A 15,283-nucleotide genomic window follows, 5' to 3' on the forward strand; every position below is an offset into this window, starting at 1 on the left:
TGATTGAACAAAACATGCATGTATTGTATAACATAATGTCCTAGGAGTGTCATCCGATGAAGATCATCAAATGTTAGTGCTGCATTTAGCTGTGGTTTTGGTTTTTGTGACATATATGCTTGCTTTGAAAATGGCTGTGTGATTATTTCTGGCAGGGTACTCTCCTGACATAATCTAATGTTTTGCTTTCGCTGTAAAGCCTTTTTGAAATCGGACAACGTGGTTAGATTAACAAGAGTCTTGTCTTTAAAATGGTGTAAAATAGTCATATGTTTGAGAAATAGCATTTTTGAGGTATTTGTATTTTGCACCACGCGATTCCACTGGCTGTTGACTGCCCAGGGAGGTTAATACATGTCATGTAATCCTTCCCTCATGGGATTGATCAAATACAGTTTCAGTAAGTCCTGTTACCAAAGAGGGAAACACATACGCTTTCAGTTCTAGAACACAACCCCCTGGAACAACACTTACAAATCTACTGCACCGCCTCTGCCTCAGCCAAGAGAGACCATTGTGTAATGCTGTTGGAGTGTGGTGTGTGTGTGTGTGTGTGTGTGTGTGTGTGTGTGTGTGTGTGTGTGTGTGTGTGTGTGTGTGTGTGTGTGTGTGTGTGTGTGTGTGTGTAATGCTGTTGGTGTGTGTTGCATGTGTGTGTGTGGTGTGTGTGTGTGTGGTGTGTGGTGTGTGTAATGGTGTGTGGTGTGTAGTGTGTGTGTGTGTGGTGTGTGTGGTGTGTGTGTGGTGTGTGTGTGTGTGTGGTGTGTGGTGTGTGGTGTGTGTGTGTGGTGTGTGTAATGCTGTTGGTGTGTGTGTGTAGTGTGTGTGTGTGTGTGTGTGGTGTGTGGTGTGTGTGTGTGTGTGGTGTGTGTGGTGTGTGTAATGCTGTTGGTGTGTGTGGTGTGTGTGTGTGGTGTGTGTAATGCTTTTGGTGTGTGTGTGGTGTGTGTGTGTGGTGTGTGTACTGCTGTTGGTGTGTGTGTGTGTGTGTGTGTGTGTGTGTGTGTGTGCACATTCATACAGGAATAGAGCTGAAAATGCTGCGTAACAGGAGTCTGCTCCCTCTTCTCTCTCGGTGAGTTCCTGTCCTCCTCTCCTCCTCTCCCCACATCCCTCTGTTATTTTTAGAGTCTTCAGAAATGAGAGAACCGACTCCTCTGCATGTCGTCAAGGAGTGAGGGGGTGGATGAGAGATGAAGACAGAGGGAGGGAGGGAGAGAGAGATGGAGGGAGACAGAATGGAGAAGGGAGAGAGAGAGGGAGGGATGGACAGAGACAGGGGAGGAGGGAGACAAAAAGAGGCAGGGAAAGGAGGGGTGTGAGGCAGGAGGGAGGGAGAGAGAGAGATAGAGAAAGAGAGGGGTTGAGGGAGGTAGGAGTGGTTATGTAACAGCCAGGGTGGGTGTATTTTGGCATGAAGCTACCACACCCCTTCCACACAGGGAGCTCTCTCCCTTCCTCTCTTCCTCTGTCTCTCTCAGGGGAGAAGCCAGCCAGCCAGCCAGACAGCACCAAAAGCAGGTTGAGGTGTACCTACCTAGCTGTTTTCCAGTGATATCATTGTGGTGGTCTATCGGGTGTATAATGGAACAATAAATTCCCATATTGATAGTGTTCCATGTACGTCACTGATATCTGACTTCTAGTGACTTTTACTACTTGTGAGTCATTCATTGGACGAATCTCGACCTTGTTAGCCCACTAAGCTAAAGTCAATGGGTTAGCTTTGGGGACTGAAGAGCAATACTGTTGTTGTGCACATTGTGTATATGTGCTGTACTCCCTGACTGTGTTATAGTTCACCTGGTTGTGGGGTTCATGCTGATAGTATTGATGAGAATAGTATATTTACCTGGTTGTGGGGTTCATGCTGATAGTATTGATGAGAATAGTATATTTACCTGGTTGTGGGGTTCATGCTGATAGTATTGATGAGAATAGTATATTTACCTGGTTGTGGGGTTCATGCTGATAGTATTGATGAGAATAGTATATTTACCTGGTTGTGGGGTTCATGCTGATAGTATTGATGAGAATAGTATATTTACCTGGTTGTGGGGTTCATGCTGATAGTATTGATGAGAATAGTATATTTACCTGGTTGTGGTGTTCATGCTGATAGTATTGATGAGAATAGTATATTTACCTGGTTGTGAGGTTCATGCTGATAGTATTGATGAGAATAGTATATTTACCTGGTTGTGGGGTTCATGCTGATAGTATTGATGAGAATAGTATATTTACCTGGTTGTGGTGTTCTATCCCCATGCTGATAGTATTGATGAGAATAGCGATCATAATTCCTCTATTGAAGTATTTGCTCTCCACGATGCCCCAAAGTTTCTTCCTCATCTCATCCCACATGTCCTTACAGTGTCCAAAACATGACCTCCTCTTCCTCTTCACTCCCTCCCCCTCTTCCGCTTTCTCCTCTAAGTGGTTCTCCTCCCTGTCCGTCTCCTCCACGGTCCCCTCCTCCTCTTCCCCATTGGCCGAGTCGCCCACAGCTCCCGCCCCTTCCCTGAGTGACAGTGCCGCAGCGCACTGAGGGCAGTCCTCTGTGTTCTGAGGGACGGCCAGGGCGATGGAGTTGCCCAGGGGTTGGGAGCTGTGGATTGGGTCCAGCTTGCTTTGGTGAGGACATTGAGATTCTAATGAAAGATGGAGAGGGAGTGTGAGAAAGAATCAGCATGTCACTAACAGCATCAATATCCACTTTCACATTGTCGCACTATATCCATGAAAGCCAGCGTTTGCTAACGCCAAAGAGGTTTGAAAGTCGAGAGATTAAACAAGACTCATCTCACTGGCTCACACCAAACAATGTGAAAGAGGCTAATATAATGTTAAAGTGAAAGTTTCGACATTTAACAAAAACTCTCTCTCTCATACTCCCACCCGCTGCCTCCCACTTACGTCGTGGCTGCCTCAGGTGATGCCGTTCCCCTCCGTTCGCACTCCCTCCTCCTTCCCTTCCTCCTCTTCCTCCTCCTCTTCCTCTCCCTCTAGTGGGCGGTGGTGGCAGAGGCCTTCCCCTCAGTTGGTTATACAGGGCTACAGATCTCCTGCGGGCCTTGCGCAGCATGTGGCAGACCAGCTGGAAGAGCTCTTCGTAGCAGTCCCCCGGTTCATGCAGGCTGGCCAGGGTAGAGGAGGACAGGCACTGGGCCCGCTGCTCCTGCATCAGCTGGTGCTCCCGCTGCTTGGTCTCACTGAACTGGGTGGCGATGACCACCAGACACAGGTTGATCATGAAGAACGAGCCAATCTGTGAAGTGGTGGATAGTCAGAGGTGAGTTAGAAACACAGAGTTACTGTAGTGAGTGCTGAAGGCCAACCAGAAACACAGAGTTACTGTAGTGAGTGCTGAAGGCCAACCAGAAACACAGAGTTACTGTAGTGAGTGCTGAAGGCCAACAAGAAACACAGAGTTACTGTAGTGAGTGCTGAAGGCCAACCAGAAACACAGAGTTACTGTAGTGAGTGCTGAAGGCCAACCAGAAACACAGAGTTACTGTAGTGAGTGCTGAAGGCCAACCAGAAACACAGAGTTACTGTAGTGAGTGCTGAAGGCCAACCAGAAACACAGAGTTACTGTAGTGAGTGCTGAAGGCCAACCAGAAACACAGAGTTACTGTAGTGAGTGCTGAAGGCCAACCAGAAACACAGAGTTACTGTAGTGAGTGCTGAAGGCCAACCAGAAACACAGAGTTACTGTAGTGAGTGCTGAAGGCCAACCAGAAACACAGAGTTACTGTAGTGAGTGCTGAAGGCCAACCAGAAACACAGAGTTACTGTAGTGAGTGCTGAAGGCCAACCAGAAACACAGAGTTACTGTAGTGAGTGCTGAAGGCCAACCAGAAACACAGAGTTACTGTAGTGAGTGCTGAAGGCCAACCAGAAACACACAGATACAGACAGTGGAAGACCACTGGTAGTCTATAACGGGGTTGCTGATCAGCGCACGCAAGATTCACTTTTTGGCTTTGAGATGAGTGAATAACAATCAGGGGGACCCCAGGCCTCCAGACATATCTTGAGGTACTTCATTAGGTTTACCTCTACTGCAGACTGAGGGAAAGAGGACGATGATAATAGATGGAGAGTAGAGAGGCCAGAGCCAAAGAGGAGGTGGAAGAGAGTAGGAGGGCAAATACATAGAGCAGGACTTTATTTTAGTGATGGCCAGAGGAGTAACACATTATACTAACAAATGACAAGCAGAATATCTCTAACACATTAGACAATCATTCCTTCATCATTAGAATCAAGATCTGCCTCTGGTCTCATCACTTGGGAGTTAGATGTAAACAGTAAGTCTCCTTCAGTATTGGTCGACCACCTTCTACCCATCCGAATATACAGTATACACTGTTGCTGTTTTTTCCTCTCAAGTTAGCATTGATGCTAATAAAGTGTGCTGTTTGTGTGCTGTTTCCCCCTTAGCGATGCTAGTGTGATGTTAGTTTCTAACAGAGTGTTATCAGGAGAGACAGAAAAAATAAATAAAAGATGATACCCAATGCAAGTAGACACAATGTCTCACTCTGTTTATAATACTCTCTGTTTATAATACTCTCTGTTTATAATACTCTCTGTTTATAATACTCTCTGTTTATAATACTCTCTGTTTATAATACTCTCTGTTTATTTATTAATACTCTCTGTTTATTAAACTCTCTGTTTATAATACTCTCTGTTTATAATACTCTCTGTTTATTAATATTCTCTGTTTATAATACTCTCTGTTTATAATACTCTCTGTTTATAATACTCTCTGTTTATTAATATTCTCTGTTTATAATACTCTCTGTTTATAATACTCTCTGTTTATAATACTCTCTGTTTATAATACTCTCTGTTTATTAATACTCTCTGTTTATTATACTCTCTGTTTATTATACTCTCTGTTTATAATACTCTCTGTTTATTAATATTCTCTGTTTATAATACTCTCTGTTTATAATACTCTCTGTTTATAATACTCTCTGTTTATTAATACTCTCTGTTTATAATACTCTCTGTTTATAATACTCTCCGTTTATTAATACTCTATGTTTATAATACTCACTGTTAATTAATACTCTCTGTTTATAATACTCTCTGTTTATAATACTTTCTGTTTATTAATACTCTCTGTTTATAATACTCTCTGTTAATAATACTCTTTGTTTATAATACTCTGTTTATAATACTCTCTGTTTATAATACTCTCTCTCTCTGTTTATAATACTCTCTGTTAATAATACTCTCTGTTTATAATATTCTCTCTCTCTCTCTGTGTATAATACTCTCTATCTCTCTCTCTCTCTCTCTCTCTGTTAATACTCTCTCTCTCTGTTTATACTCTCTCTCTGTTAATACTCTCTATCTGTTAATACTCTCTCTCTGTTAATAATCTCTCTCTCTCTCTCTCTCTCTCTGTTAAAACTCTCTCTCTCTGTTTATACTCTCTCTCTGTTAATACTCTCTCTCTCTCTGTTAATACTCTCTCTCTGTTAATACTCTCAATCTCTCTGTGTTAATACTCTCTCTGTGTAAATACTCTCACCCTCTCTGTGTTAATACTCTCTCTGTGTTAATACTATCTCTCTGTTAATACACTCTGTTTGTAATACTCTCTGTTTATAATACTCTCTGTTTATAATATTCTCTATTTATAATACTTTCTGTTTATTAATACTGTATGTTTATAATACTCTCTGTTTATAATACTCTCTATTTATAATACTTTCTGTTTATTAATACTCTCTGTTTATAATACTCTCTGCTAATAATACTCTCTGTTAATAATACTCTTTGTTTATAATACTATGTCTCTCTCTCTCTGTTTATAATACTCTCTGTTTATAATATTCTCTCTCTCTGTTTATAATACTCTCTGTTTCTAATATTCTCTCTCTCTGTTTATAATATCTCTCTCTGTTAATACTACTCTCTCTCTGTTTATAATACTCTCTCTCTCTGTTAATACTCTCTCTCTGTTAATACTCTCTCTCTCTGTTAATACTCTCAATCTCTCTGTGTTAATACTCTCTCTGTGTAAATACTCACACCCTCTCTGTTTATAATACTCTCTCTCTGTTTATAATACTCTCTCTCTGTTAATACTCTCTCTCTGTGTTAATACTCTCTCTGTGTTAATACTCTCTCTCTCTGTTAATACTCCTTCTCTCTGTTAATACTCTCTCTCTCTGTTAATACTCTCTCTCTCTGTTAATACTCTCTCTCTCTCTGTTAATACTCTCTCTCTCTCTGTTAATACTCTCTCTCTCTGTTAATACTCTCTCCGTGTAAATACTCTCACCCTCTCTGTGTTAATACTCTCTCTGTGTTAATACTATCTCTCTGTTAATACACTCTGTTTGTAATACTCTCTGTTTATAATACTCTCTGTTTATAATATTCTCTATTTATAATACTTTCTGTTTATTAATACTCTATGTTTATAATACTCTCTGTTTATAATACTCTCTATTTATAATACTTTCTGTTTATTAATACTCTCTGTTTATAATACTCTCTGCTAATAATACTCTCTGTTAATAATACTCTCTGTTAATAATACTCTTTGTTTATAATACTATGTCTCTCTCTCTCTCTCTGTTTATAATACTCTCTGTTTATAATATTCTCTCTCTCTGTTTATAATACTCTCTGTTTCTAATATTCTCTCTCTCTGTTTATAATATCTCTCTCTGTTAATACTACTCTCTCTCTGTTTATAATACTCTCTCTCTCTCTGTTAATACTCTCTCTCTCTCTGTTAATACTCTCAATCTCTCTGTGTTAATACTCTCTCTGTGTAAATACTCACACCCTCTCTGTGTTAATACTCTCTCTGTTTATAATACTCTCTCTGTTTATAATACTCTCTCTCTGTTAATACTCTCTCTCTCTGTGTTAATACTCTCTCTCTCTGTTAATACTCCTTCTCTCTGTTAATACTCTCTCTCTCTGTTAATACTCTCTCTCTCTCTGTTAATACTCTCTCTCTCTCTGTTAATACTCTCTCTCTCTGTTAATACTCTCTCTCTCTGTTAATACTCTCTCTCTCTCTCTCTGTTAATACTTTCTCTGTGTTAATACACACGGTATACACTGCAGTCCACCTGTCAGTGTTATCTGACAGGTAGACTGCAGGGCAGGAAGGGGTGTATTGAGTTGTTAGGTTCTGCTGCACAGCTTCACTCTCCTGATCAGACCAACAGGAGAGATAGACAACCCACTGAACCCCACCCAGAAAAACCCATAGGGGTAGCTATACACACCTCTGTGGCCTTCCAAACATCACACACATAAGCTATATTCACATGCAAATTGTATTGTATTCAAAGTTTGTAATTTCCACAGACTTGATTTGGCCTTAATAAAAATGTATCAACCCCTACAAGAAATGTCCATTAATTATAATACACATAATAATTCACATTTCCTGTTGCTTCAGGATTATTTTCCTGCTGTGAGAAACAGAGTCCAATTAAGATTGCACATCTGTACACTCACCCACACTAATGCAAGCACGCACACAGGCAAACGAGCATACATGCACAAGCACACACTTCTCCCAGAGGTGGATCAGGCTCAGAGTGTGTGGATCTGTGTGACGGATGTGGCAGCAACGTGTAGTTATTAAACACAGCACTAAGCCTCTTTAAAGACGGAGAGCTGAGGAGAGGAGAGGAGAGAGTAGAGAAGCTAGGAAGGGAGGAGAGGAGATAAGAGAGGAGAGGAGAGTGAGCAAAGCCGTGTGCCAGGCAGCCTCTAAATCTTCACAGCAGACTGTAGAAGAGAGCGAAAGGAGAGAGAAGAGGAGAAGGGAGTAGAGAGGACAGAGATATGTAGAGAGAAGAGGAGAAGGGAGTAGAGAGGACAGAGATATGTAGAGAGAAGGGGAGAAGGGAGTAGAGAGGACAGAGATATGTAGAGAGAAGAGGAGAAGGGAGTAGAGAGGACAGAGATAAGTAGAGAGAAGAGGAGAAGGGAGTAGAGAGGACAGAGATATGTATTGAGAAGTGGAGAAGGGAGTAGAGAGGACAGAGATACGTAGAGAGAAGGGGAGAAGGGAGTAGAGAGGACAGAGATATGTAGAGAGAAGGGGAGAAGGGAGTAGAGAGGACAGAGATATGTAGAGAGAAGAGGAGAAGGGAGTAAAGAGGACAGAGATATGTAGAGAGAAGAGGAGAAGGGAGTAGAGAGGACAGAGATATGTAGAGAGAAGAGGAGAAGGGAGTAGAGAGGACAGAGATATGTATTGAGAAGTGGAGAAGGGAGTAGAGAGGACAGAGATACGTAGAGAGAAGGGGAGAAGGGAGTAGAGAGGACAGAGATATGTAGAGAGAAGGGGAGAAGGGAGTAGAGAGGACAGAGATATGTAGAGAGAAGAGGAGAAGGGAGTAGAGAGGACAGAGATACGTAGAGAGAAGAGGAGAAGGGAGTAGAGAGGACAGAGATATGTAGAGAGAAGAGGAGAAGGGAGTAGAGAGGACAGAGATATGTAGAGAGAAGGGGAGAAGGGAGTAGAGAGGACAGAGATATGTAGAGAGAAGAGGAGAAGGGAGTAGAGAGGACAGAGATATGTAGAGAGAAGGGGAGAAGGGAGTAGAGAGGACAGAGATATGTAGAGAGAAGAGGAGAAGGGAGTAGAGAGGACAGAGATATGTAGAGAGAAGAGGAGAAGGGAGTAGAGAGGACAGAGATATGTAGAGAGAAGGGGAGAAGGGAGTAGAGAGGACAGAGATATGTAGAGAGAAGAGGAGAAGGGAGTAGAGAGGACAGAGATATGTAGAGAGAAGAGGAGAAGGGAGTAGAGAGGACAGAGATATGTAGAGAGAAGGGGAGAAGGGAGTAGAGAGGACAGAGATATGTAGAGAGAAGAGGAGAAGGGAGTAGAGAGGACAGAGATATGTAGAGAGAAGAGGAGAAGGGAGTAGAGAGGACAGAGATATGTAGAGAGAAGAGGAGAAGGGAGTAGAGAGGACAGAGATATGTAGAGAGAAGGGGAGGGGAACACTCCATCTGTGATCCTAGTTCAGGGCTGGTCTGCAGGTGTGTGGGGCCTTTGATTCACCTCCAGACAGGTGTGTGTGTGTGTGTGTGTGTGTGTGTGTGTGTGTGTGTGTGTGTGTGTGTGTGTGTGTGTGTGTGTGTGTGTGTGTGTGTGTGTGTGTGTGTGTGTGTGTGTGTATAACGCAGTAATAATGTGAATCAGTATTATTGAACTTCCTGGTGATTAGGATCAGAGTAGCCTGCTGATCAGAATCACACGCAGGCACACACACACACATACACACACACACACACACACACACACACACACACACACACACACACGCTCCATACCAACAGAATGAGACCCTCCCGTTCTTGGTGTCACTCAGCTTTAAGATTTCATGTATTTCAATGCATCTCTCATCTTTCTTTCACTGATACATCAACTTGAAACAGGCAGCAGACAAAATCAATGCCAACTTATTCTAGCCTTCCTAGAAGTACAGTAGAATGTCAACTATCTGTTTCACTGCAGTAAGATTGGAGGTCAAACTTCAGAGTCTGTAAGTTCATTACAGTAGAACTCACTGATAGGATCATCTGACCACCTTTGATTTATACCTCCACTTAATACCAGCCCTTAATATAGAGGGAAGGAGAGAGGGGGGAGAAAGAGAGGATGAAAGAGAGAGAGAGAGAGGAAGAAATAAAAGAGCCAGAGAGAGAAAGAGGGAGACCTGTCTCTCAAAAGAAAGGCTATGTGCACACTGCCCACAAAATGAGGTGGAAACTGAGCTGCACTTCCTAACTTCCTGCCCAATGTATGACCATATCAGAGACACATATTTCCCTCAGATTACATAGACCCACAAAGAATTCACAAACAAATCCAATTTTGATAAACTCCCATATCTACTGGGTGAAATATCAGTGTGTCATCACAGCAGCAAGATTTGTGACCTGTTGCCACAAGAAAAGGGCAACCAGTGAAGAACAAACACCATTTTAAATACAACCCATATCTATGTTTATTTATTTTCCCTTTTGTACTTTAACTATTTGTACATCGTTTCAACACTGTATATAGACATAACATGACATTTGAAATGTCTTTATTCTTTGGAACTTTTGTAAGTGTAATGTTTTTTTTTGTTTATTTCACTTTTGTTTATTATCTATTTCATTTGCTTTGGCAATGTAAAGATATGTTTTCCATGCTAGTAAAGCCCTTTGAATTAAATTGAGAGCGAGACAGAGAGAGACAGCGAGAGAGAGAGAGAGCGAGAGAGAGCGAGAGAGAGCGAGAGAGAGCGAGAGAGAGAGAAAGAGAAAGAGAAAGAGAGAGAGAAAGAGAAAGAGAAAGAGAAAGAGAGAGAGAGAGAGAGAGAGAGAGAGAGAGAGAGAGAGAGAGATCGCGAGAGAGAGAGAGAGAGACTGCTGGAGAGATGGAGAAAATAAGAAAAGAACCAAGGTGGCTTTGAGATGAGTGAATAACAATCAGGGGGACCCCAGGCATCCAGACATATCTTGAGGTACTTCATTAGGTTTACCTCTACTGCAGACTGAGGGAAAGAGGACGATGATAATAGATGGAGAGTAGAGAGGCCAGAGCCAAAGAGGAGGTGGAAGAGAGTAGGAGGGCAAATACATAGAGCAGGACTTTATTTTAGTGATGGCCAGAGGAGTAACACATTATACTAACAAATGACAAGCAGAATATCTCTAACACATTAGACAATCATTCCTTCATCAATAGAATCAAGATCTGGATGGCTCTAACTAAGAACAACACATAGTACCCCACAGGGTCAGCTCCACTCCCACCGTGCCTAAGGAGTCTTCACACAGGGATAAAGGGCCACTCAACAGTAGGATACATTGTTCCTAGACAGTGATCTATGGTCAGTTGTACTTCTTTCTCCCTAATGTTACATTAAAGCTTTTGGGAGTGTAAGCTGATCCTAGATCTGTGACTATGGGAAAAACTGCCAGTCACCAGTCAGTTGCCAAGCAACAGGTTAACATGACGGCGATTGGAGCTGATAGAGGAAGATGAGAACTTGGCAGGAAGATACAGAAGAAGTTCAGACACACCCACACAGGTTGAAGCCAATCAAGTTGCTGCATTATCCCCAGACAGACGTGACTATGCTGTGGTTGGACGCCTATCTCCAGGTCTCGAAGGATGCTGACAATCAGAATGCCAATGTCAGCCTCTGTTTCAGACTGCCAACCAAGTGAACGCTAATCACACAACACCGTGACGCAATCATGTTAGTATGATTAGGCCTATTTAATGGTACACCGATATTCTGCCTGGCATTCAATCCAACTCGCAATATGTTTGTTTACGCATTGTGTTTAGAAACTCCTGCCCACACACACAGCCACTTCTTATTCTGATCAACAGGAAGCATATACAGTTGAAGTCGGAAGTTTACATACACCTTAACCAAATACATTTATTAAACTAAATTTTTCACAATTCCTGACATTTAATCCTAGTAAGAATTCACTGTCTTAGGTCAGTTAGGATCACCACTTCAGTTTAAGAATGTGAAATGTCAGAATAATAGAAGAGAGAATGATTTATTTCAGCTTTTATTTCGTTCATCACATTCACAGTGGGGCAGAAGTTTACATACTCTCAATTAGTATTTGGTAGCATTTCCTATAAATTGTTTAACTTGGGTCAAAAGTTCGGGTAGCCTTCCACAAGCTTCCCACAATAAGTTGGGTGAATGTTGGCCCATTCCTCCTGACAGAGCTGGTGTAACTGAGTCAGGTTTGTAGGCCTCCTTGCTCGCACACGCTTTTTCAGTTCTGCCCACACATTTTCTATAGGATTGAAGTCAGGGCTCAGCGATGGCCACTCCAATACCTTGACTTTGTTGTCCTTAAGCCATTTTGCCACAACTTTGGAAGTATGCTTGGGGTCATTGTCCATTTGGAAGACACATTTGCGACCAAGCTTTAACTTCCTGACTGATGTCTTGAGATGTTGAGATATCCACACAATATTTCTTCCTCATGATGCCATCTATTTGGTGAAGTGCACCAGTCCCTCCAGCAGCAAAGCACCCCCACAACATGATGCTGCCACACCCATGCTTCACAGTTGGGATGGTGTTCTTCGGCTTGCAAGCCTCCCCCTTTTTCCTCCAAACATAACGATGGTCATTATGGCCAAACAGTTCTATTTTTGTTTCATCAGACCAGAGGACATTTCTCCAAAAAGTACGATCTTTGTCCCCATGTGCAGTTGCAAACCATAGTCCGGCTTTTTTTTATGGCGGTTTTGGAGCAGTGGCTTCTTCCTTGCTGAGCGGCCTTTCAGGTTATGTCGATGTAAGACTTGTTTTACTGTGGATATAGATTATTTTGTACCTGCTTCCTCCAGCATCTTCACAAGGTCTTTTGCTGTTGTTCTGGGATTGATTTGCACTTTTTGCACCGAAGTACATTCATCTCTAGGAGACAGAACACATCTCCCTCCTGAGCGGGATGATGGCTGTGTGGTCCCATGTTGTTTAAACTTGCGTACTATTGTTTGTACAGATGAACGTGGTATCTTCAGGCATTTGGACATTTCTACCAAGTATGAACCAGACTTGTGGAGGTCTAGACATTTTTTTCTGAGGTCTTGGCTGATTTCTTTAGATTTTCCTATGATGTCAAGCAAAGAGGCACTGAGATTGAAGGTAGGCCTTGAAATACATCCACAGGTACACCTCCAATTGACTCAAATGATGTCTATTAGCCTATCAGAAACTTCTAAAGCCATGACATAATTTTCTGGAATTTTCCAAGCTGTTTAAAGGCACAGTCAATTTAGTGTATGTAAACTTCTGACCCACTGGAATTGTGATACAGTGAATTATAAGTGAAATAATCTGTCTGTAAACAATTGTTGTAAAAATGACTTGTGTCATGCACAAAGTAGATGTCCTAACCGACTTGCTAAAACTATAGTTTGTTAACATGAAATTTGTGGAGCGGTTGAAAAACGAGTTCTAAGGACTCCAACCTAAATGTATGTAAACTTCCGACTTCAACTGTACCTGTGAAAGGAGTCTACCTCTTTGTCTACCTCTTTGCAGTAGTAAGTTTTACAGAAACCCAAACTATTCCATGATTTTATTTAACCATTCAAAACGAGCTACTGCAATGCTGGTTTGATTGAATTGAACATAAACTCAAGAGACTAGAAAAGATCCCCTGCTCCTGTTGGTGGTGATGACATTGAGGGGTCACTGCATGGTAATAATGTGAATGTGTTGATAGAGGGGAGGGTCTGGAGAGGAGCTGCTCTGTAGTTGTAAAGATAAGAGCATGAGCCCAACAGGTTTATGACTGTCCTCTCAAAAAGCTAACCAATAACAGTCTTTCTTTAATTTAACCAGGCAAGTCAGTTAAGAACAAATTGTTATTTACAATGACGGCCTACCCCGGTCAAAGCCTAACCCATGACGATGCTGGGCGAATTGTGCTCCGCCCTATGGGACTCCCAAACACAGCCGGTTGTGATACAGCCTGGACTCAAACCAGGGTGTGTAGTGACACCTCTAGCACTGAGATGCAGTGCCTTAGACCACTGCGCCACTCGGGAGCCCCTAGTCTAACTGTATAGTATTACTGATGAATCACAATTATGTTTCCCTCACAAGCTTATTTGAGAATGTGAACACCGTATATGATCTCATCTCCTTTCCTTCAAATAATTACCCATAATTCACAGCAGTCACTTCCTCCGAGTCCTCAGAGGGCCGTCTGGCAATGCATGCTGGGATATGAACACATGATGACATGGCATCATCTTGGGGACAGCATGTCTCTCTGTTAGGATCACAAGTATGTGTGTGTGGGTAGACGTGTGTGTGCACTGCATATGTGTCACACACTCGCGACGGGAGCCCACCGCTCTGATCGTCCCTAATTAAACGCTAATGCTAATTCGGTCACTCGCTGTGACCCAAACCGGATTAAGACCTATCGCTAGTCAGACGGCACGCCGCGAGGCGCGGATTAAAATGGCCGCCGGGTGCCACAGAGCAACCTGACGCCCGCAGAGACCGAGACATCTCAACCTGTTTCTCTCTGAAGTATGCAGGCTAGACACCCTCCTCTCTTCTCATCTCTCTCTTTTCATACTTCTCTTTCTGTTTTATCTTATATCCTCATCCCTCTCTCTACATTTGTCTCTCAAACTCTTTCTTCATATCGCTCATTCATCCCTCTCTTTCCTTCATTCTCACTCTTTATACTGTATCTCTCTCCTCCTCTCCATCTCTCCCCCTCCTCTGCCTCCTCTCCCTCTTTTCCCTTCTCTCTCCATAATCTCCCTCCACCAGATATTCTAAAACGGTCATGTGTTTCTCCATGTTCAGGCGTATTCACCAGTGTTTCTCCATCTTCAGGTGTATTCACCAGTGTTTCTCCATGTTCAGGCGTATTCACCAGTGTTTCTCCATCTTCAGGTGTATTCACCAGTGTTTCTCCATCTTCAGGTGTATTCACCAGTGTTTCTCCATCTTCAGGCGTATTCACCAGTGTTTCTCCATCTTCAGGTGTATTCACCAGTGTTTCTCCATCTTCAGGCGTATTCACCAGTGTTTCTCCATCTTCAGGCGTATTCACCAGTGTTTCTCCATCTTCAGGTGTATTCACCAGTGTTTCTCCATCTTCAGGTGTATTCACCAGTGTTTCTCCATCTTCAGGTGTATTCACCAGTGTTTCTCCATCTTCAGGTGTATTCACCAGTGTTTCTCCATCTTCAGGTGTATTCACCAGTGTTTCTCCATCTTCAGGTGTATTCACCAGTGTTTCTCCATCTTCAGGTGTATTCACCAGTGTTTCTCCATCTTCAGGGGTATTCACCAGTATTTCTCCATCTTCAGGTGTAGTCACCAGTGTTTCTCCATCTTCAGGTGTATTCACCAGTGTTTCTCCATCTTCAGGCGTATTCACCAGTGTTTCTCCATCTTCAGGCGTACTCACCAGTGTTTCTCCATCTTCATAAAACATGGCCGCCAATAAAGTAAGAAGGAATAGGAGGCGGGGCCAAACTTTCAGCCCCCTCTTTGCTCTCACATCCATTACAGAGATTAAGCCTCAGATAAATTCACTTTACTGTCTACCCGGCCATTGATTCTGGAAACCATGCATCTTACGGTCTGATTTTACACGTCTATTAACACTGAAATCTGCCAGTCAGAAACCAGCCCCATAGGAGCATTAGGAGGGCCAGGAGATGAGACCTCGGAGGGAAAGAAGAATCACTTACAAAGCCAGA

The 15,283-nt window shown here is 42.5% G+C and overlaps 1 protein-coding gene across 1 annotated transcript in view; it reads right to left on the reverse strand.

Moving 5' to 3' along the window:
* Positions 1–15,283, reverse strand: part of LOC106595870 (voltage-dependent T-type calcium channel subunit alpha-1I) — a 150,682-nt gene that overhangs the window by 67,581 nt on the left and 67,818 nt on the right. Inside the window, 2 exon segments of the mRNA XM_082976405.1 lie at positions 2,245–2,651; positions 2,917–3,268. Coding sequence (XP_082832531.1) covers positions 2,245–2,651; positions 2,917–3,268 — 759 coding nt within the window.

The sequence above is a fragment of the Salmo salar genome, chromosome 06 (assembly GCF_965601325.2).
Source record: "Salmo salar chromosome 06, fSalSal1, whole genome shotgun sequence".
NCBI lineage: Eukaryota > Metazoa > Chordata > Actinopteri > Salmoniformes > Salmonidae > Salmo > Salmo salar.